The following is a 24,511-nucleotide window of genomic DNA, read 5'->3' on the forward strand; positions in this document are numbered from 1 at the left end:
CAATACTCTTACTGGTCTGACTAGGATATCTAAGACATGGGATCAATATCCCAACAAGAGTATGGGTACCTTACTTCCGGACATAATCTCAACACTTCAACTTTTAGACAACAAGCTTTCTCACGTCTAGCGCCAAGATTTTGGAATCAATTCAAATCTTTCTGGTTCTTGTCATCTCAATCCGGATCAGTTTAAAAGATATCTCAGAAACCATCTTGTTCTGTGACTATTGAGATAATTAAGATTTTCCAAGGGGGGGGGGGCGCATTTGAACTGTATTCAGGATTCAAGAACTATTCAAGAACTATTTATAATTGTTATTACCTTAATACATCGTGCTTAATACATTGGCTGCATCAATAGCTCAGATATGACTTCAGCAGAGTCAGGTTGAGCTACGACGTGATGGCATGAGGAGCATCTAATCACGGAGAGTGCTCAGGTAGATTTGATTGAAGATTACGAGTGACCATCGGCGATCATTGACTAGTCACGGTGTTGCGGTTATCGCTAACTGTAGTCATCAATCATTTGAACTCTTGACGGGCTATATCATACAAAAAAATCTCATTAAATAAACAAATACCCTGAAGTACCTTGAAGTACCTTGCAATCATCAGTGTCTCTAGCCTAACTCTGGTATCTGGGATTCGGTCTTAAGTAGGCCCTACACTCATGTCACATCACAAGGTCAAGTCACTGATTTGGCCAACACGTGGTGATGACGACTATCGAGTCGGATGTTATGCGACCTGAGTTAGGCATTACCCAGCAACAAATTTCTTCTCAAATTGTTCCGTGACAGTAGTATTTATCGCAATAAAACCTATTGATAGACAATCATCATAAGAAAACTGCATAGTATTCAAAAACAAGCAGCCACATGATTCAAACCTACGTTGCAGTGTAGAACAATCCCATGGTTGCAGTACAGCTGCAATTTGGCAACTGGTGCTGGAAGTCACTCACTTAGAGTTGATTTTTTAGTTAACATGTGTACAAGCTCTCTAATTAGGCTCGGGCAAAATTTGACATCGGCAAGATTCAGGCTAAATTGTCTCCGAGTGATTATGGCTATTTTGTCAATCTGAACAGGGCTTTAGGCTATCCCAATGAGAGAAATCGCAGCTACATTGTCAAAACCATGCTATACCAAATATATGAACACTTTATGAATACCAATCATTTAGAAGCATTATTTAATTCCAGGGTCCAGTTCAATATTTGATGATAACTAATGATTATTATTTTCTTACTAGTCTCTAAACCATGAATCCTTCCCTGTTCACGCCTTATGATTGAGTTGTTTTTTCATTTTAGGTACAGCCTATGCATATGAAGACGATGAAACATCGAGTGATAGCGATGATGAAGATCTCAAACATTATAAACAAGTGCAAAATAAACAACGCACGCCAAGCATTAGAAGCACAAGAAGTCAAAAAAGTCATCGAAGTTCAAGTAGCTGTAAGTATTTCTGTTATGCCTTTTTAGGAACGATTTTTAAACTTGGAGGTACAACTTGGAGTACTTAAAGTGGGTAGACCTATTGTATCTCTGACATATCTAGGTAGATGTACTACCAACAGTAGGTAAACTCATATTTGACATAGTAACTCGAATAATATCTATGGTACTTTAGTCAAATAGTTATTCGTGTACTAGCTTATCTATTTCGGGTAGGCCTATATGCAAAGCTTGAATTGGAAACTCTGTCAAGAGCTGAAAATGATATGTTATTGAACAACTGTCAATACCTTTTGTATTTACAGACAACGTTTGTCGCTTCTTAGAACTTCTTGAAAGCTTTACTGAATGTGTTTCTTGTGCTTTGCAAGTGTGTTTTCATACACCAGTACAGAACAGTTGAATTCATTTTCTTCTTTTATGCCCGATGCGCGCCAACGCCTGAAAACCCGAAACGAAAGACGTATTGTTGTTTTCTCTTCGTCGAAACGAGTATGTTTTTAGTGTCTCTAGCATTGCACTCTGCGGAACAAAATGTGCGCGATCACATGATCGTTTTTCACTCTGGCCAAATTTGACGTGCTTTGTTCCGTGCTTCGTTGACGTGGGTTTGTCTGAATTTTATCACGGGCCAAATTATTCAGTATGAATGCTAACTGGTTCCGTGACCCACAGCATCGTAAATTATAGCATTTTAGTGAATAGTTGAGCAGATTACGTGACAACGCATGCTCTGCTTTTCCGGCCAAATCGTTTGATTGCGGCTATTAACAGTTTTCGGTTGGAAATGTGTTTTGTGACTGCGTATCTGGATTTACTGTATGTACGTAACTACCTTTCATACTAGCTGATGTACTGGCATCTGAAGAAATAAGAAGTAATGATAATGATAATCTGTTGATTGATATAGCGCCTGTTTTGTTTGAGTTATCTTCACCGGGTGCTTTCTGGTGTCAGTGATCAGAAAAGTGTAGCACGGGCAGTGGACAGTAGAATTTTCTATCGGAATAATCAAGCCAATCTACCCTAGGAACATCTTATGATTTGCTTCCTAAACCAAAGGGGCCTGTTCTATTGGTTATATATCAAATTTAACCATAGTTTGAAACTAATCAGCTGTCATTGAAAATCTACACGAATTTTACACGGAAAACTAATTTGAAATTGTATTTTGTGAAACTCAGCCAGTAGGCATGTTGCATCGATTAGTTTTACCAAAACTTTAAAACTAGAAAAACTGCTTCTTGGTATACGGCCTATGAAATTCCATCTGTAGATCATTTATAAATTCATGCAGACAGACAAAGGGGTTGGTTTAATGGAATACTATTCTGCATATGGTACTTTCATCTTTTCGCATCTGAATGTCTGTGCCCCGGCATTGTATGACGTAAATGGGATTGATGAATAGTCAATATTACCAATCTACTCGCAGATGTTATTGATTTTAAGGGTTACCCTACAGATGATGACATCTTCTTCATCATGTCTAATTCATTAGCCATGCTGTGCAATCATCGGCTTTTTATTTACAAACCCCTGATCATTCTCTTCTCTTAGACTCCTAGTAGTCGCACTAAACGACATATAGTTGAATCTGCTTTGATTACTACTCATTCCGATCGTTCTGTCAACCTCAATAATGGTTTCAGCCCCCATAATAAACTTCTTTCAAGTTATGTCAGTGCTCTAGTCCCCATAACGTAATGTGCAGCGATTCGTGTCCTATTTCATATTTCATGTATTAATACTGTATTTGGCAAGTCATTTTAGACTGAAGAAGGGTGGTAGTAACCACCCGAAATATTTCTTATATGTTTTAATAAACATTTTATCATCTAATTCTTTTATTGTGGGATTTTACTCGCATTATTGTAACGCTGGTTTTTACTGTGTCAAAAAATTAAACTTATTTAACTTGATCTGCTTGTGATGCAATGTTGTTAGTTCAGTCCTAGCCTACAAGGATTTTTGGCTTACCCATCCAATGGGCTGTAGTCTCATCATTCATCTATGGAGGCTGGCCTATCTTATGGCTTTTGTGGGGGGAGGGGCTTCAGGGGCCTCAGGGTTTAGATGTATTTCCCCTGGCGAGTATTTTTCAGTAAAAAATTGACGGAATCAAACGCTGGGCTGCCGGTCGAACTGTGATGTAGAAGTATAGTCTTAAAAGTTTTATTTCATAGAAACAGCAGAAATCTGAGATTCCAGTAAGTTCCGGTAATATTGTCATTGAAGCTCCTTGTTTTTCTGATCATCGAGCGTTGAGAATAATTCAAACCGATCTTCGTTGATAAATCGTATTTGTGACCTGTTGATATTTCGATTAGGCCTATCATCGATCCAGAAATACTGAGCGAATTCTTGTCAGGCCGCGTGGTAATTCTGTATCTCGCGATTGTGTACACATACATATTGCCGTATTCATGAAGCCATTAGATATTAACAAAAACCAGTTAAATCAAGACAATGAGAATGTTGTAGCACTTGAATTTCATTACTGTATCACTGCAACTCTTGAAACTTTGAAGCGGGACTGCAGCTCTTTAACCCTTTCAGTGATGACTAATTGATACCGTAAAGTGGTGGAGATAATTTGAAAATTTATAAGAATATACCACCCCTGCGTCTTGTATAGCAGGCGCGCAGTTTTAGTGCGTCGAATAATGATTTGATTAATCATAATTTATTTACACTGAAACCCATTACCGGTATTAGAGGGACAACACAAAATGTACAAATTTAATAACAGGTAGAAAATTTACAAATTCAATAACAAAATAAACTTGTTTAAATGCACAAAATGGAAATAGCATAGTACCTAATTAGGACTCTCCATACATAGGGATAGGCCTATACATTCGAATAAAACACTATAGAAAATACTAATGGGTGCAATCATTCAGTAGACAAATGCAATTTTTCTTGCAAAAAACTGCAAGATCTTTAGGCACAGCAACACAGGTGCTGCCACCACGCACTATAGCATGTTAACCCCTGTGGCGTTGATCGACCAATATACAGGCCAGATATTGGCCAGATGGTCATTGATCAGAAGACTGGCCGGACCTTTGTTAAATGCAGCTTTCGGACCGGACCGTTCTACCTTTTTACTGAATGGAAATCGCTAGTAATGTACTGGGGCTGATAGAGCATTGCTAAAAGGGCTGGTTTCACCTATCTCTTCACGGGCTCCGTTTAGAAAAAGGGCACAAAGGCGACAATCAAAGACTTGGTGTCCTTTTGATTATTAAGTAACTATATAACATTTTCAATGAAATTGAACCAAATAGGCACCGTACCAAAGCGATATTCGTTTTTCTCTCCAAAATCTCCTTCACCGTGCCCCCGGTTTACACTGATTGTGCTAGATGTGTTATCGCCGTTTTAAACTTTTCCCCTTCTGAGTACGGGAATGAAAGCAAGATCTTAAGAAAACGCTCTGAGCGAACCTATGAACTACAATCGCGAGCCATCCGGTTTGTCGCGCCTACAGAAATTGAATACCCAACACGGCACTTATCGATTATGAAATTTCAAAGATTCTTCGCGACAGACGGCATTTTAGGTGTATCGACGTGTATTCGATTGTCAAGATGATGGGATTTTACAGTCAGGGGTTAATGCGATGGAAACCCGGCGTCTGACTCTAAATACTATCAGTACTAATGACTATTATCGATTTTGCGCGATGAAACTGAGACAATTTGGTCTCGGCAAACAGTTTATTTATCCGATGTCAATGCGGTTCTAGTTCTAAGTCAATTCATTTCGTCTTTACATAGTCTACTGACGGTGAATTATTAAAAAAATTCTTTTTCGAGGCCTTGAAAGGCAGTGAATCTTCATATTAGAAATAAAGAGAAGGACATGAAAACGGGAGCTACCAGTGAAATACAAATTATCCACACGTTAGGACTCATTAAGTTCGGCACCCGATTTCATAGTTTAGCTTAACTAGGTAAAATGGCATCATAACCAGATGAATGTGGATTGAAAAGCCAGGCCAATTTTACAGATTCGAAAAAATATCTTGATATATTTATCCATTTCGGGAAATATGTACCAGGCTATATATTTGGCAGTGAAAAAATAGTTTCGTATGTGGCAGAAAATAGCGGTAAATGTAGATTGGCGGAACCATAATCAACTTTAAAGGTATTCGCATCGAATATTTCCCTAAGAAAATGAGACATTAGAGTTATCAATTAACTAATCATTTTCGTTCTGACTTCTCTGTTTTGAGATATTGATTAAGATGTTTATACAAGAATTGCATGTAATCTTCTCTTCGACGTTTGGAATCGCTTGATTCAATGAATCGTACACAGAATCAAATGATCGAAGTCTATCTATTTTGCTGGCACGCTGCTTTGCCGGAACGATGCGCTCGTGAATATCCTAACTGTAATCAGGCCGTTCGACAAGCTACGACAGCTAGATGATTGTATAGATGGCAAATTGATGGTGGTGGACATTGTTGAACCAGTGAATGTGGCAAAAACGTATGCAATGTCCTACTTTTGAGCAACTGGTTGTCCTCAGTTACGGTCATATCTGCCGATGTGCGCGCTTCACAATCAACGCAACAAGACATGGTGCAACTGATTAAAACAAAGCAAATGCACTCAGTTGCTGTCCATGTACCCACTTTGGACCTGGCGACTGGCAAGATCCATCCAGTTGCTGATTTTTGCTAGATTTTCCTTGTAAGCGGGGTCCTCACTCGCTAGCAACTGGATATGATTAGTTGCCAGTTCGATGTACACTAGGCTTTAGCCTAACTCAAGTAGCATAAGACCTGACTCGATAGTTGGATTGTAAAGGGTCGAAGATCATAGTGTGAGCCCGAATTAGGCGTACAGAAATGCCAGCCATTCTGATTTTTCAGTAACTGTTGCGTAAAATCTGACACTGCACTAGTACAGTGTCAGAAGTTGTTAAACAAAAACTTTGTGCCACGTTAATTACCTGAATACAGATAGATGTTTAAGACCTGGATACTTAGTTATAAAAAATTTTCCGGTTTGAAAATTTGGGAACGCTGGAAACTTTTGTGAAAATACTGATAAACTTGGACATGTGTTCAGCAAGAGATAAAATCAAGGTTGGCAGCTCTGTACGAAAAGCGGGCTCGCCATTGGCAGCCCCACGATCCGGCTAAAACTGGGAGAGCTATAATATATACCTAATTAAAACCAATGATTAATACAGCGCAAATTAGTAAAATCTATTACTGTGTGATTATAGCTGGCCCTCCAGTCACATCCTGGCCAATCATTCAGTGTTAATTAGATTTGACCAGTAAATCATTATCATCAACTCGGCATGGACTTTCATTTGGTTTCGGCCAGGTCTTGTTAAGTTACTATTCAACACGGACGTGCCCGTATTACGTGAGCGTGAATGCTTGGTCCTAATGAATTAGCTGAATTAGCATTACTTCGTTGTATGGCCTCCCACTTATGAAATTCCTTACTAAATCGATCACTGGAGTGTAAAAGTCCCTGTGTTAAAACAGATCGTACGGCACAGGTATTTATACATATTATATGTAGTGTGCCATGTCAGAAAAACGTGAATACGATAACATAAGTATATATTTATATAGGCTTACAGGGCGCTCCACTACCTTAGTACTTAGTAGTGATTTAATTCATATTCATGTTCAGTTTATAACCGACCGAGTTAGAACACACTTCATAAACGTGGATGTGAAGTTTTACTGAAACTATGCTTTTGTTTTGTGAATTATTTGAACGGGTTTCTGGATCTTGATGCATCGGTTTGGCTGCGGTTGCTTTAAATGCTGGAAAAAAGGTATCGAGTTTTATGGTTTTCATCAGATTCAGCCAAGTCGTGTACGGACGAGGCATAGATTGTTATAACCTATGTTTTGTTTGGTATATAGCCACACAGTCTAATGACTAGCTTAGGTCGGCCTTGTGATCCGATGTGATTGCTTGCAGTGTGATCCATCGCAAAGACCTTGTGACACAATCACTTACGTTAGCGATTACTGCCAGTTGAAATGAGTCGCTCTACTTTCTATCAACCAACGTGCTGCCCAGTTGCAATTCTTAAAAATAGTGGTGCCCTCGATTTGAACAACGATCTTTCATGATACGTGAATTTTGAAATTTCAGAAAAGTAAAAGGAAAAGCTTTTTCGTCTGACTGAAACATTGCAAGCATTCGTAACGAATAATAAGAGAGTGACAAATAGTATATACAAAGTAAACGAAGCGAGAAAGAAAGAAGAACGTGACCTTGGATATTAGCCTGTATAAAAAAGCTTAACCTGAGATTATTATACTCTTGTATACCTGACACTTAATTGACATGTACGATGATATACTCATCTCGGAATACTATTTACGTTTTACTGACTTTATTTATATTCTGTTCACGTATTTGAACTTGACTCTCTCTAAGCGGTTGTCGTCATGTATACGGTTATCTTCTTCTCCAAGTATATGTCACATTATCGATCGCTGTAAAGGAGCCCCAGGTTATTATGTAGACTTAATTCATATTCTATGCACCTATCAAGTGCAATATTTCACCAATCCGCCAGCCAATTTCTCGCTGAAGTCAATTTCATCCACATGGGACATATCGAACAGTAAATGCTACAGGTCATTATTCATCTTATATGTATGATTATAAGAACTTCATCATCCAGTTCACTCATCCGTGTTGCAATAGGGTTGAGTGTTAGTTCTTATCGTCGATGTTTATCTCGGTCTTTAGATCGGTTTTGATATCGAAATTTTCGATCGATGTTTGTCAACACCGACCGATAAATCTTACACCAGCCGCGATCACACGGAGGCGATTTGTCCCGGACTAGGTCTGAGTCTTGATAAAGAAATAGATACAGAGGAAAGAGGCACACTGAATTTTGATAACATCGGTTCAAATGCCAAAACGTCGAGTAAAATGGCTTCCATCAGGAATGAATCTGACAGCAAGAATGCTGACAATGAATGTATGACACGAGATATCAGATGCCAAACCATTCTTAGGGACAAAGAAAATATTTCTAGGCAATTTTTGAATAAAAAAGAATTTTTGCCTATCTACAAGTATAGGATTTTACATGTTAAACGATATATCACGGATATTGGGATTTTAGTGATTCATCAAGCTCTGCATATGTATGAAGACGCATAAGTTGAGCAAATTCTCATACCACATATGTATGTAATTCTTAGCAATCTATATTCTCATCAGACGAACATTTATTCTGTTATTGCAGCGAAGAAACCCGAAGAAAGGGATTTGATATCGTTGGCTGAAAAAGGAGGTCATGTAACTCCGACTTACAGCGACGACGTCGATCACGACCAAGCTGAACGAGCGTCGCGGACGTCTTCGCCGAAAGATGTCGTCGATTCGCCCGAGGAAACGTACGAGAATCAAGGTTATCAAAACGAATCGCCTGCGCCATCGGCCGCTAGTCCAGGATTCCATCCAGAGGTGAGATTATGCGTTCAATCGTTTGCCTGCAGTGTCATTTAACTGTAGTACAATGTAATAGGACGGCGTAGTAATAGCCCGTTCCAGCGAAATTGAAAACCAGAATTGCCTAGTGATTTCATTCGGTAACAATCCGCTAAGTTATGAGGCTGTTAAAAACTTTCCAGATTCTATCGGATCACTGGCCCGATTCATTATTGGGAAATTGAGTAAAAGGGGACCATTCTGCCATGTCTTTTGGTATCAAACTATATTTGCTGGCACAGTGTAGTCAGGGACGACTTGTGCCGTGCAGCGATCATCTGGCTCGGGTAAGCAACTCGGAATAGCCAATAAAAATCCGAAAGAGAAGACAGATGATCGTATAAACCCTTTTGTGATCTTTTGACAGATCGACAGTGGTGGCTAAAATGGGGAAAGAGTCCACATGAGATACTGACTTATTGATAGTAGAGTCAGTATGTGATGTGCACACTTTAGGCCGGCCATCATCGTGTAGCAATTCGTCTAAAACTGGGAAAGTGCACAGCGGCTTACAGTAGGACAACTGCTTCCGTAAATCCCCTGTCGTCGGATTGTCTAATCTTTCGATTTATCGAAAAATCATTAGGCCAACTAGGTAAATGACTGCTCTTTCCCTTCATGTGTAATATTCTCTTCAATAAATGATGAAAAGCTAATGAATTCGATGTCGCCATGGAAATTAGTGATGTCATAGTGTGGATTTATGAACGCGGTCTATAGTAAGAGATTTCTTCGCGCCAGCTCACACCTATTCCACTCGATCTCGCGAGCGCATGGCCAATAAATTAGTAATTTCTTCTACCTCGTTAAGATTGCTGTTAACTAGCTTTAACACTCAAGCGATTCGTGTATGCTTCGTTAAATGCTTCAGATCTCGTCCGAAAGCTCATTATTCACTCGATATACTGCAGCTGATTTCTAGGCTAGTACTGTTTAGGACCCCCTGGAACAGTAACTGGATTGAAATAGGATATATGTAACTAAAAGATCAGGACACATGAAGCATACAATGAAATTCATTCATGTAGATTCTTTTACCTGTGTAAAAAAGAACTGGCCACATTACATGGGGAAGTAACTGCTCCATATGATGACCCTTTACATCTGTACCATGATGAGTGATCCCCTGTGACCAGTTACTGTGATTGTTCATGACCAATTTGCTGTTGCAAAGTGCCACTCGAAGTGTCATCACATGATCTTAAAAATGGTGGCGCTCATGAAAAAGTTTTGCACTTTTTAGCCTATTTGGGACTTCCTAGTTTCCATCCACCACACATGCGTCTGTAGAGGAAGTCCAGTGATTTTTCGGAAGTTTTAAAGATGCTTCAATGGATTATCTTGATCATCGATTCATGCATGTATCTACCCACATCTGCAGCCAAAAATTTGCCGTTGGAATTAAGAATTTTTTATTCAAATTAGCTCTCTTCATACATTTTCGAAGTTTCCAAGGGAAATTTTGATGGTTTTCTTGAATTTTCATGTGTATATGTACCATGTAATGTGTATATGTCAATCAGTCATTCAGTGAATGCATATATGATGATTTCCTGACTAGTACAAAATTCATCGGATGTGAACCGCTTTATTGTTGGGTAAACCGCTAAGTAACCTGATATGGTAAAAACTAGTAAAACCAGCTCTAGGGATTCTGTTGAGCATATTTATGTAAGGCAACATCCTCCCTTTGGCAGGGATTCGAACCTGATATGTAAAAATTGGTCTATAAAACCGGCTCCGTGGATTCTGTTAAGCCTATTTATGTAAAGTAACACCATCCTTCCTCGGTAGGGATTTGAATCAGATGACATCAGACTGGCGCAGTATTTAGCCCTTTTGATTATCCCAACTACACAGTAACAGGCACACTCGAATGATGTTATTATCAGCCAATCAAAAATAATCTGTTTTTATTTTTTGGCAATGCACAATTTCATGCGGTAAACCTGCACATGTACCTGCGCATCCAGTCTAGTGTGGTAGGGTTTTGTACTGTGGCCAAGTCTAGTGATGCCATGAGGTTCCAATCCCTGGAGGATGGATTACATAGAGGCAGATTGAACAACAGAATTTACGTTTTCATTCTATACATACTTGGTGACTGTAAAAATAACCAAATAAAGTAATGATACTTGCTTTCATCACAGGACCATGAAAGTATCCACGGTGATGAGGTAAGCAATCCGGCAGTTTTGTTTTGTCATTACGTTGTGTGATGTGCATGCCTAATGTTTGATTATATCCCTGTTAATTAACTTTATATATTATTAGATTTATGAATATTAATCATTTATTATCGGTTTTAATGTGGTGTAATCCGTACAGCCAATATCAATATATCATATATTTTGTAGTTACTTCTTCTTCGTGTTTCCATGACCTGGGTAGCAGTTCTGCACTTCTGAGTTAGAATAAGACTCTTCAACAATATTCATACTTCTGGTTCTTGCATTGTGAAAAAACTCAGCTTCATTCTCAATGTTCATTGGTCAATTTCAAGGCTGACTATGCAACGGCTCCAATACCAACCTACTAGTATATTCGTCCGGCAATTGGGGGCAGCATCGTATTGTCAAGCCGGCAGAAAATGTGTTGACTCAAAAAGAGCAAACTCAAACTTCGAACTGTGGAACTCAATGACTGCATTTAAAATGATTCCTGCTGTGTTCTGATAGCAGTTGATAGATTATCTATGAATCGTTTTGAACTTATATTCTTCCAACTCCCATCTGAATATCCAAAAAGGTTTTGGATCGATTTTTCTTCGTTTCATCCTAGTCTCGAGATGATTTTCTTCATACCCATACTTTCTTTTGAATTCGTGGTGAAATAAGATCATTTCTTAATAAGATTTGAATTAGTGATTCTTCGTAATGTAAAAAGAAGTTTCAGTATGAATTCAATCAATTATTCTAAAATGTCATCCCAAATTGAACTTTTCTCGGTATGAAAATATTCAATACAATATTTTCAGTTTCAGTTTTTGACCAAAAATGAGCCTGGTCTAAAGCCGCAATCACACGAGGGATTTTGGCCTGAACTGCTGTTCACTGCGGTGCCAAATGAGCCGGTGTCTGTTTCGCCTGACCAAAAACGTTGGACCAGGCACGAGCCAAATTTTAGCTGGGGTCATATTATTAAGTGTGAATTACAACCGGTTCCGGAAGTGTATCAATTCGGTTTGTTTTAGTGAGTGGTTTACGTGCTCTCTTATTAGGTACGAACCAAATTTCAGTCTGACCCATGCCAATTTGTCTCCGTGTGACCGTGTGATCGCAGCTTTAGTCTTATGTCTGGATTATGAATTTAGCCCTGGGAGTCCATATTGATGTTAGTTCTTCAAATCGATGCTAGACTAAGACAAGACCTCAACGATCTCTGCGCACTAATCACCGCATTATTTCTGCGCAACCATTGTCAGTGTCAACAGGCTGTTCACGTTTGACTGCTTAATCCTTATTGCACTTTTCTAATCAGAAAATGTCAGAAAATAATTAGATTCAAATCAGTAGCAATCCGTAAACTCAGCTGGCTGAACTAACGCTTGCATGACCTAACAGATAACCAAGAAAATAATGAGAAATGAGAAATATATATATATATATAGATTCCACCATTTGCAAGGCTGGCGACAATGACGTCGATGATGTCCTGTTGCTATGGCACCTTGTGTCTGATAGCGATTGATTTTTCGAGTGGAATCTCTCTTACCTGAAAAGCGTTTGATGATGATGATGATGATGATGATAATTTATGTTTCCACCGGTGTATACTTCATCTGCCGTATTTTGAGCCGAGAAAATATCGGTGAAACGAATACATTCATTACGTTGTATATTCCCCCCTCTCCCTTCGATAGCTAAAGCGGCGATCACTCGTTTTTGGCCCGTGTCAAATTTGGCCCATACCAAACGTAACAACTGTTCTCATGCCGGTTTAGCCCAGGTAAAAACGTAGTACCAGGCCCAAGCCACATTTTCGCACTGGTCCAAATGATTGCGTGTGAATAGCTACTGGTTCTGGAAGTGACTGACTTGGCTTTGTTTAAGCATTGTTTAGTATCGAGTGAGTGGCATAAGTCTGAACACGCTCTGTTATTTGGCACGGACCAAATTTGGAGCCTGATGCAAGACAAATTGTCTGATTGCAGCTAATGAATAACAATATGAGAAAAAACCCTGGCCTGTAAGGGACAACAATCAAGTCAAATCAAATGAAATCTACTAATAAACCATTTTACAGTTGCTAGCCGCCATTTTGTTAGGGTACTTTTGTCCTGTATTGTTGGGTCATTAGTTTCTCCTTTTTAAAAACTATTTGTGATGCGTGTTTTATCATATCTCATCTGTCCCTCGATAGATTTTGACAGTTTTTGCAACATTCAAACCGTGTGAATCTCTAGTTTTCAGTTATGCAAAGATCATTTTTCAAATTTGCAACAATGCGACATGAGAGCGATATAGAAATCGGTGGTCGGTTTTTGCTGCACGCATAAAAATCCAGGGTACTGAAATTTGAAGTTCATTCAACATTCAAACCGCATAAATCTCTAGTTTTCAGTTATGTAAAAATCATTTCTCAAATTTACAACAATGCGACATGAGAGCGATATAAAAATCGGTGGTCAGTTTTTGCCGTGCGCATAGAAATCCAGGGTACTGAACTTTGAAGTTCGTTATTTTCAGAAATAATTTTCTAAAAAATCCAAACATTTCAAGCACTGTGCGCATAAACACCCCCTTTCAGGTGAATTTTGAAATTTTAAGATATCTTGCCTAGTTTTTTTCCTATGGCACTTTAACTGCAGCGCGTGTATTGTCATTCCGAGATTTGGCGCTGTTTTCTTTGCGTGTATTTCAGTATATGGGTGTTATTTCTTCATTTTCACTACACTTGTCTCTACGGAAAATGGTTTTAATTGTTGGTACGAGTATCAGGTTTAAATATTACGGCATTAATACTGTATTCCGTTCTCCGGCGCTAGTTCGTAATGGCTGTAATGGTAGCCGCTTTTACGGCAGGCAGAGGCTTACGTACATGCACCCAAGAAAACCCAAAATATCACTCTTTTGTTGTAAATGCAATCCACACACTTCTTGCGTTTTTGTGATGGTAGATGTCACTTTTTACTTTTTATCACGTGCGTATGACATTCGAACTTGATACTTGATATTTCACCACCAAAACAAGAAAACGTTTTCCTATATTTTCTTCCCAATCTAATCAATCTTGAGTGTACTCATAGAAAGTATTCATAGAAAGTAGCTGAATATTTGCCCCACCCCATTTGTCCAGCTTTTTGACCACTTCTCCATCCATCTAATTTCAGTAGATTTTTATGTAAATTTATTGATAGACTACTGATTTAAATGGTCATCATACTCGATTTTGAGTGTTATATTTCTTTTCTTCTTCCATCTCAATATAGGCCCATATATTCTCTTCCCGCGCGCAACTTCGAATGCGTGATCAAAATGCCGCTCAGTCTCGCTGCTAAAACTGGTCAGAAAAATCCCTTAAACCCCAACATCTCTAATGTCTTCGACCTATTATATTGCATAAACGACGTGATATTTAAACCTGATACTCGTACCAACAATTAAAACCATTTTCCGTAGAGACAAGTGTAGTTAAAATGAAGAAATAACACCCATATACTGAAATACACGCAATGAAAACAGCGCCGAATCTCGGAATGACAATACACGCGCTGCAGTTAAAGAGCCATAGGAAAAAAACTAGGCAAGATATCTTAAAATTTCAAAGTTCACCTGAAAGGGGGCGTTTATGCGCACAGTTCTTGAAATGTTTGGATTTTTTAGAAAATTATTTCTGAAAAAAACGAACTTCAAAGTTCAGTACCCTGGATTTCTATGCGCACGGCAAAAACTGACCACCGATTTTTATATCGCTCTCATGTCGCATTGTTGCAAATTTGAGAAATGATTTTTACATAACTGAAAACTAGAGATTCACGCGGTTTGAATGTTGCTGAAGTTGTCAAAATCCATCCATGGACAGATGAAATATGATACAATACACATCACGGATAGTTTTTAAAAAAGAGAAAAAAATGACCCAACAATACGGGGCAAAAGTACCCTAACAAAATGGCGGCTAGCAACTGTAAAATGGTTTATTGCATTTACAACAAAATAGTGATATTTGGGGTTTTCTTGGGTGCATGTACGTAAGCCTCGGCCTGCAGTAAAAGCGGCTACCATTACAGGCATTACGAACTAGCGCCGTTAAAAGAGAACAGAATGGAGTATTAATGACGTAATATTTAAACCTGATACTCGTACCAACAATTAAAACCATTTTCCGTGGAAACAAGTGAAGTAAGAATGAAAAAATAACACCCATATACTGAAATACACGCATAGAAAACAGCGCCGAAACCCGGAATGACAATACACGCGCTGCAGTTAAAGAGCCATAGAATAAAAACTAGGCAAGATTTCTTAAAATTTTAAAGTTCACTTGAAAGGGGGCGTGTATGCGCACAGTTCTTGAAATGTTTGGATTTTTTAGAATGTTATTTCTGGAAATAATGAACTTCAAAGTTCAGTACCCAGGATTTTTATGCGCGCGGCAAAAACTGACCACCGATTTTTATATCGCTCTCATGTCGCATTGTTGCAAATTTGAAAAATGATCATTGCATAACTGAAAACTAGAGATTCACACGGTTTAAATGTTGCTAAAACTGTCAAAATCTATCCGGGGACAAATGAGATATGATAAAACACGCATCACAAATAGTTACTAAAAAGTAGAAAATAATGACCCAACAATACAGGACAAAAGTACCCTAACAAAATGGCGGCTAGCAACTGTAAAATGGTTTATTAAATGAATAATAGGGTGAATCCCTACTTTAAGATCAACACTACAAGAAAAGTTTGAATTTGTGAATGACAAATATTTTTAAGCCCATATAGAATATGTTTCTAATCATCAGGGTCCGATTCCACAGTTCTGAGTTAAGATTTGACTCTGAGTTATTGAACTTATTGAAAATGAACTAACTTTAACTCAGAGTTAACTCTAACTCACAACTGTGGAACTGGGTCCATATTTTTAAGCCCAGCCTTTTCATGATGTGAGTTAAGCTTAATCTGATGAGAGTAGACCGCTTTCAAACCGAAGGGATCATATAAATCATTCATACGCGTGGCCATTTGCCCCATCACCTGAATAAAGTATAAAGCCATGCGGTATCGAGATCGAGCTATGAATTAGGACAAGGGATCGGCGTAAGACGTTAATTCATTTGAGACCAATGAAAACTCTTTCACAACATTCCTGGAGGCCTAATTTTCCTTCCGTATAATCATCCTTGGTAGATCCTGATGGCGAGACGGTAGACACTTCTACTGTAGACTCGGCTGAAGTCAGCTCGACTCGGATAAGCGCCATACTAATCGGATGTTTTATTGAAGTATTTTCCGTGAAAATTAATATGAATAATCAGTAAACCTCCCGTAAGTCGGACAAGTTGGAACTGGCAAAATATACCCGACTTAGAGAAGTTCTGACTAACAGTAAGTCAGATTTTGGGAAATAAATTGAAAAATAAAGATCAAATTTAAGCTACTTTGCATTAAGGAATTTAGCTCTTTATGGGATTACTTTTCGGGAGAAAACAAACAAACCAGGCAAATATGGACCCTCTGACTAATTTCAAAGTTTTCTGAAACAAAGGGGCTGACTAACCCAAATGTAATTACAATTATTACTATACAAATGGAGCGAATTTAAATGACATGGTTTCCAGAGTAAAGGCTCTTTGACTGTGCAACTGAGCATATATTCATACAAATCATTCATTAGAGCATTATCCATTCTCCAACCCCTATGAAGCTGAATTTTAAATAGGGCCTTGTTAAGATTTATATGAGCTTTTTCGCGAAAATCTGATCGGAAAAATATCTGTTTTAAGAAGCCAATCAGAAAGCAAAGACTCCTCTGTGATTGGCTTAGCCGCAGAGATCAGCTGGTGTTCACATGAACGCGCGGTATCGTCTACCATTTTACTTCCGGGTTTTAATTTAAGATCTAAAATTGTATTTCAATAGCGATTTCTAGCGAAATCTTTAGTTGTTTTGGTTTTTGGGAGGAATATTTTTATTTGCACTACAGAAAATATCATTGACAATTGTGCAAAGTCCGGGAAAATAGCTTTTTCTCAAATCGGATGGATGACCTTTGACCTTAATATGCTAATCAGTCATGTGCTCAAACTGCAAATTCAATCAAATTTTATTCTGCAAAAAATATCAAACCCAATTCAATTTTACTTTATTGAACAAGTTTAAACAGCAAATCCAATTCAATTTTGTTTTATTGAGCAAATTTCAGAAAATTCAATTCTATTCTGCATTCAAATCAATAAGACTTATTAAGGAAAAGATTTATCTGAGGTATTTGTTCCTGCCAGATCCAGTCGCTGTCTGTGCTACTTATGAAAGCATGATTGAATTGTGTAAATTATTAGCCTGGGATTGACAAGTCTATTGAGCTGGGAGTGTATTTGGACAAATTTCACCCACAGAATGCATCATTTACCATTTTATGAAAAGCTGACAGGCTGGCCATAGTGCCCCTTGGGGCTCTTGTTATCTTATTTAGGGGATAGAATCTAACTTGAATGAGTATCCAATTTATAAAATCCAACTTAAGAGATTCTGAAGAAAAAAGAAGTTTCCAGAACTGGAAATTCCTTTCGACTTTTTCTGATTTTCTAACCAACAGCGAACCGACTTACGGAAGTTTTACCAGATAACATCTAACTAGGATATCAAACAAGTTGGACAAATTTTCACGGCGGTGCCAAAAGTTCCAACTTGAGTTGAGTCAACTGTATCAGCAATCTCATTGTTAGACCCAGTTTCAGTTGGTGATTGTATTTGAATCCGGAATTAATTTCAGTTCAATAATCGGACTCTTCAATCAAACCATTAATTATGAATGGAACATCTGCTTCGGGTTACGGTATATCATCAAAAATGCATTGGGATTAAATGCTGTTTAGAAATAAAAAACCCTAAACCCTTCGGGACAAACTTGATTTTCTACAACTGGAATTGCTGTTCAGTAAATTCCATTCCGACCTGTTGATCAATCCGGATTCATAGCTGATATCGTCGATGTTCGTTATTTTGTAATGTAATCGTTGTCCAGTAGATGTCAGCAGAGCACTGTTCTTTCACACTATTTGATTTTGAATACCTTTAATGCCATTGATATTTTGAAAAACCAAACGGTCCTATTGGCTAAATTCACTAAATCAGGCTTAGATGTATATAGATAGCTCCGATAGTATATAATAGTTAATGTATATTTTGTTAATGATTTTGTAGTTTTTTAAATTTTTCTTCAATCTTTTTCACTTAAGTGTTGGTTCATAAATATTTGTGTACTAGTTTCCCTCCATGTACCGTGGAAATGGTTGGAGTGTAGATTCATGGTGTTTACGTGCGATAGTGTGTTAATTTAGGTATATGAGAGAGAATTCTCAGCTGATGACGACGACGGCGATGTAGCCGAGGAGACCATCCATTACGAACACGAAGACGCGACAAATCGCGATGCGGGGGTCGTCGAGGAGGTATGTCGGGAAGTTCGACGCCGCTTTGGAAAATATTCTAACGCACTTCCTCACGCAAACTCCTCTTGCATAACTCATAAATCCTATATTATAATACATCATGCATAATAGTTTTATCCACTTTTCTCTCATCAGTGAACAATGATTTTTTGCCTTTTAAGTTGAAGTGTGATTAACATTTATAACCATTGATAAAACACTATATCCGTGTTATGACGATGATGGGCAGAGAATCCTGCAATAGTTCCTGTAGATGACTATAAGAATATAGTCGAAACGTCGAATAAACTTCTAGCTCAAGGAACCATTTTCATACTATTTTCGTCATCATTGTGGGATTCTCTACACATCGTTAACATTGATTGACAGTTGGGGTCTTTCACAAAGTGAAATTATGGTTAATTCGTCAATAACCAATTAACGACAAAAGCCGGACATAAGTCATTTTCATCACCATCGTTCCAATAGATGCATTCAAACTATCGCTCGTTAGTCTGTTCTCATTTGGAACAGAGCTTTTCAGAACGAACCAAATCAATGCTGTGCCGCTGTGCATTGGCACATGTTTATATAAATCTGCCCTTATCATCACTGGTCCAGCTAGATGGTACGCTGTAATTGGCAGGCTATAAAAGCATTTGTTTTTATTCACACACAAAAAAATAGTCAATTCTAGAATAACGAATGGTCCTGGAATTGTTTTTTGACGTTTTCTTAAATGGAAAGGATCAATTTAGAACAGACTTTTCAGAATCATCGTCCGAATCAAGTCGTTAAATTAAGATTAGTCCTAATCAACTTTGTGAATCCGGACTGTGACATCAATCTTAGGAAATTATGACATATTATCAGTTATTGACTAAAAGCTTTTTAATGATTCAACAGTTTTTGTCCATTTGAAAGTTTACCCTTTCAGTGCTGACAAATTTTTACCCAATAGTGCTGGAGATGACAAGAAAATTCTGAACAATTGCATCCTAGTGTGTTGTATAATCCGGGCATTCGCTGCTGTGGTTTATCGTTAGTTATTATTATTTCAACATGTTTGAAAGATGCTGCCACCTACAAATAGAGATAATAACTGATTAAATCGATACATGGCGATGCAGTGTACTTGCAAAATTCCATTGCGGATTCATACACTGCACTGAGATGCACTGAAAGGGTTTGTTGATTTGCGGTTCATAATCAAGTTAGCATTTATCAAACCTTTTATTTATTGAATTTATATTCGGTACATTTTTGCTGGTTCATTTACTTCAACTTTTTATGCCCCCACAAACCGCGGGCGGGGGCATTTTTTGTTGAAAAACGACTTCAATGTCATAGGGCCTTTAAATGTTGGCCAATAAGTGTGGAATTTCGCTTAAGTGAATTCTGTATTTTCTGCTTAGTAATTTCCGACCACATATACAGAATAACTTTTGAAATCTTATCACTATTTTACTTTAAGTGGTAAAAATATCAATACAGTAATCTTGCTTTTAGGCTAATCAATTTCATAGAAACTAATAACTATAACTAAACTAATAACGATATTGATTTTGATTACTTTGATTTTCGGAGCTCTAGTTCTGTTGCTGAAGAACATTTTCAGCAGTGGTTTTTTGTCTTTTACTGCCAAGCAGTGATGAGATCACTGTGCTTTGAGACAATTAAGTACATTCTCGTCGGCAATTATGAGTGCCCTCATAAAAAATATCAGCCATTTTTGGCATTATTATCAAACTTGCATCAATTGATCATCAACTTAGCTTCGTTTTGTATTATTACAGGTATCACAATCAATCTGCTGCCTGGAACCGATCCCCTTGGACATTCATCGCTTTATCACCATTATTCCAATTTCTGAAAGTCCATGCTTCACGTTTGTTCAGGACCTCGCCGCAAAATGAAAAAAAACTACTTATATCAGATATAAGTAATTTTTGTCATCACACTTTCAATGATGAATTTCCAAAGGCAGGTTACAGATTTATACCTTTATATATTTGATTTCTCCATTGTTTACGCACTTGTTATGTCTTACACACATTTTATAACTAATTTGATGTATTTTGAGAATTCTGCTTTTCAGATGTTACATTATTCTAATTACCACCATGTAATAGTATTTGTTTTCACATTATCGATATAAGGCTTGAAAAAATAGCTAGTTTCAGTAGACTCAACTCAAGTCCGACCTTTTGGGACTATAAAAATGTGTATGTCGGACTTGAGTGATATCCGAGTTGGATTTTGATGTATTTCGCGAACAGCTTCACAAAAGATATCGGTATTTCAACGATCATCAAAGTTGAGCGGTTGTCCGAATTGATCATATCCAACTTGAGTGGAGTCTACTGTATCTGGTGTTTTTTCTCATGATCACGACAGTATTCCCACCAAAGTTCACACCATTTCAGGACTCTTCGATGCTCACGATAAATTCGGGGAAACCTGAAAAATACGACTGATTGATTCTGGAGTGAAATTTAGACAACCCAGTTCCACGATTCTGGGTTGAGTTTGAATTGTTAGTTTATTCGAATATTTCAATCCCGGGATGAATTTCAACTGAAAACCATCAAACTGGTACTATAAATCAGTTCCGTAGACCCCAGTTTAGATTTGACTGGAGAGTTCATTTTTGGAATAATTGAACTCCATGTCAACTATAAACTGACAATAGTACTGTTCAGTAAACATTAACTTTATACTGATTGGATTACTGTTTGCAAAGATAATGTTTCACTCGAAGAAAGTTATAAGGTTTGAAATGATTTTGCGTACAGTTCACTGAAAACATCTATTACTCATCGCGCACAGTTTCATTTACGAACGTTTTAGGAAGCTGGCCCGTAACGGAAATACATTTCGAGATAACGTTTTTTCATGATTTTATTCGGGTTTCAGGTCGTTTCCAACAATCGTTCGCTAATCGAATTTAGCGATAATGCGTCATCGCTTACCGAAATAAGTGGAAGATTAGAGGTATCTTTGTTCGTCTGTGTTTTTCTTGAATTCTTACGCAAAATGTAAGCTACAACACTCAGTTCCGCAGTTGCTGAATAGCATTTGACTATTTACAGAGTCTTTGATATCCTTATTTCGACTCAGTCAAATTTTAAATGGTAAACTGTGTAACTGAATCAAAGTTTGTTGTAAGAATTTTTCAGCACCCGTCCTTCTTATTTTAGAGTTGCAATGTTGCACTTTTCTCTTAATTTGGCATATGAAATAAGAAGCTTATCAAGAATGACCTTTAAATGAGGCCGTTGAATTAGATTTGAAAAATATTTAAAGTCTATCTTTCTTTGATGATGAATATAGTGAAATACTCATGACGCTGTAGACTCTAAAAGGCACTGATAAAATCAGCTCTAACGTTTTACATGTTAAGTCTTACTGATATTTTTTGGTATTCCTACCTTAATGGCCAATATTCGATCAATCGAGAATTGTGTATCTGATCGAGAAGGATTACACTAGATGGAGCCTGCGTTATTTGTGTACCTTGCTGTTTTAGTTTCGTTCAGTCAGATAAGCATCAAACTCTCACAGTATCAGCAGTATCAGCGTAGTCATTACATTGTTGTTTATAATTATAGTTTGTTCAGAACTCGGTAACCAGTACATCGGAATTCATCCTCGTATATAATAGTTCAACCAACTGGCTGACGCCAGGTGTAAAATAATTGAGAATATACTGCGATGCTATCTGGCTGGACTGGTTTTATGACATGTATTGCGCATATCATACGTTGAGAAACTGCTTCATTTATATCAATCACTCTTTTTGATGCATTTATTGGTTGTATTCTATGCGTTTATCGTAAAAATGTCTTCTTAAGTACATTTTTTGTAGTTATCGGTGTGCATTGTAAACATCGTTTTTTCTCATAATTTCAGTGAAGTCTTCTGTGGGTTAAATGTTGTTTTTTCTATGTTTTTTAATACTGTTTATTCGGATTTCTTTCGGAAATTTTCAACGGAAGGGAATAATTTTCTATATTTTCATCGTATTGAAAATGGATGAACGAATATCTTTTCAGTCGAAACTCGCGAAGCTGAAAGCTCAGGGTTACGACACCTCGCAGGTGCCGCCGCCAAAAAAGTCTCTCGGGTACGTTCATCAGTTACACGCTCTGATGGAAAAGCGTCGGCAGGAGTATTACTCCGCCACTGCCTGTCGGGCGTCGATCCAAACCTGCGCCAGCGAACCCCTGCCGCGAACGACTCAACGACGAAAACTGCCCGACATCAAAATCGATATTCCCGAAGACGAACGAATCGTCGAAAAACGTCACGAAAAGTCGAAGCGTAAACGTATAAGAGACAAGCTAGCCTCATTGACGCATACAAACTTACTGAAACAGTCCCACCGGTCGATGTCGACGAGCGCGTTGTATGCGTCCGCGCCGGCCCAATTCGAAAAGGCGTACGCGACGAATCGAAACCGCCTTGTCGTCGGCGGGGATGCTGGGCAATCGCGCTCGATGCACAATCTCCGAGAGATCGGCAGCAGTGACAAGGTATCACCGACGAGTTCCGTGTCGGACAAGTCGCATAAAAGTTTGTTGCTGGCGCGATTACGCTATCGAATACGTTCGATGGACCAGTTGACGTTGAGCGAGTGCTCGACCGCGACGGCGAGTTCTAGGAGTTCGTTATCGTTCGATTATAAGTCCGGACATCAAATGGACAGCGGCTTCGGCGATTGTCACAGTAGAAGCAGTAAAAGAGAGGTAGTTATTAGATATTTATACGGTTACCGGAGAAGGCACGGTGACGATACATTATTCAACGCGCACGAGGTCTAAACAGCATTACCGTATATGAACCAGGTTGATGTACACACATGTATATATTTATATTGGTTATGGGTGTTTTATCATGGTCGCTTATTCGGTTGTGCATGTTTGTTTTTGTTTGTTTTTTCAAATCCAGAAATCGAGGTGATTACTGTTGCAGGTTTTGACGATGTATTAACGCGTCCAAGTCGTTTCAAGCGGCTTACATTGATAGTTTTCTTTTTGAACGTTTGTCACTTCCATATTCCCTCATTACCGCAATCTACGGTGTAACGAACTAAACGAGTTCTGCGGCGTTTCTTGTTTATTCTTTGAAAGTTGCAGAGAAGTCTTTTATTTGCAGCATTCGTCGTCAATGCTGGTGGTTGTGGCTCTGTCAAAATCAGCGTCCAGGGATCTCTTTGGCCACCCCCAAAAGTGAGAAAAAACAAAGAAACCTCGATCCTGGTTCGCTCCTATGCATTTTAGGTATCAAAGAAAGTTATATAATATGCACTCATTGTGATAGGTATCGGTTATTTCTAGACGATAGTAAACTGGGCCCTGGGAACTGAGAACTTGAAATTTCAATTTCGTTTAAATGAAATATGTACGAAGGTTCGCGTCATCGTCAGGTTTGAAAGTTTTCAAAAACAATGATCTTTGTGTCAGGTGATGAAATTCTACACAAATGGCTGCATCGGCTTCTTGTTACCATGGTTACACCGAGTACGAGAGAGAACCGGCGTCGTTGCTGCGATTTACAAATATGGCTCATTGTGAGCGAGAGAGTTACACAACAACTAACTACAAAGTCAAATCGGAATAAACAACGTAACAACGTGGTCGCCGCTGTTTAATGAAAATCGCGAGCACATGCGCAAATCCATACATGAGTAAGATTAGTGTTTAAATCTGGATGGTAGCTCGCACGTATTTAGTATGGCTCAACTGAATGGAACTGATACTGGATCACCAGAGGTATGTCAGCTTATGTGCAAAGAAAAAAGGGCGAAATTATGAAATAATTCATCCTGTATCGTGGAAGCCTGGTCTATTTTTCAAATTGGTTCTTCCCGAGGATTGCGATCAAATTCATAGCCTCTACAAACATTTTTAAAAGTAGGCGGCATTTCATTTAAACTTACTCC

The 24,511-nt window shown here is 38.2% G+C and overlaps 1 protein-coding gene across 1 annotated transcript in view; it reads left to right on the forward strand.

Moving 5' to 3' along the window:
* The window catches only part of LOC141914782 (synaptotagmin-14-like), a 48,661-nt gene that overhangs the window by 10,560 nt on the left and 13,590 nt on the right, over positions 1 to 24,511 (forward strand). The window contains exons 2-5 of the mRNA XM_074806076.1: positions 1,321 to 1,467; positions 8,728 to 8,948; positions 11,123 to 11,149; positions 18,478 to 18,588. Of these exons, the coding sequence (XP_074662177.1) occupies positions 1,321 to 1,467; positions 8,728 to 8,948; positions 11,123 to 11,149; positions 18,478 to 18,588 (506 nt within the window). The remainder of the gene's footprint in view (positions 1 to 1,320; positions 1,468 to 8,727; positions 8,949 to 11,122; positions 11,150 to 18,477; positions 18,589 to 24,511) is intronic.

Source organism: Tubulanus polymorphus, chromosome 1, assembly GCF_964204645.1.
Source record: "Tubulanus polymorphus chromosome 1, tnTubPoly1.2, whole genome shotgun sequence".
In the NCBI taxonomy this organism is placed as follows: domain Eukaryota; kingdom Metazoa; phylum Nemertea; class Palaeonemertea; order Tubulaniformes; family Tubulanidae; genus Tubulanus; species Tubulanus polymorphus.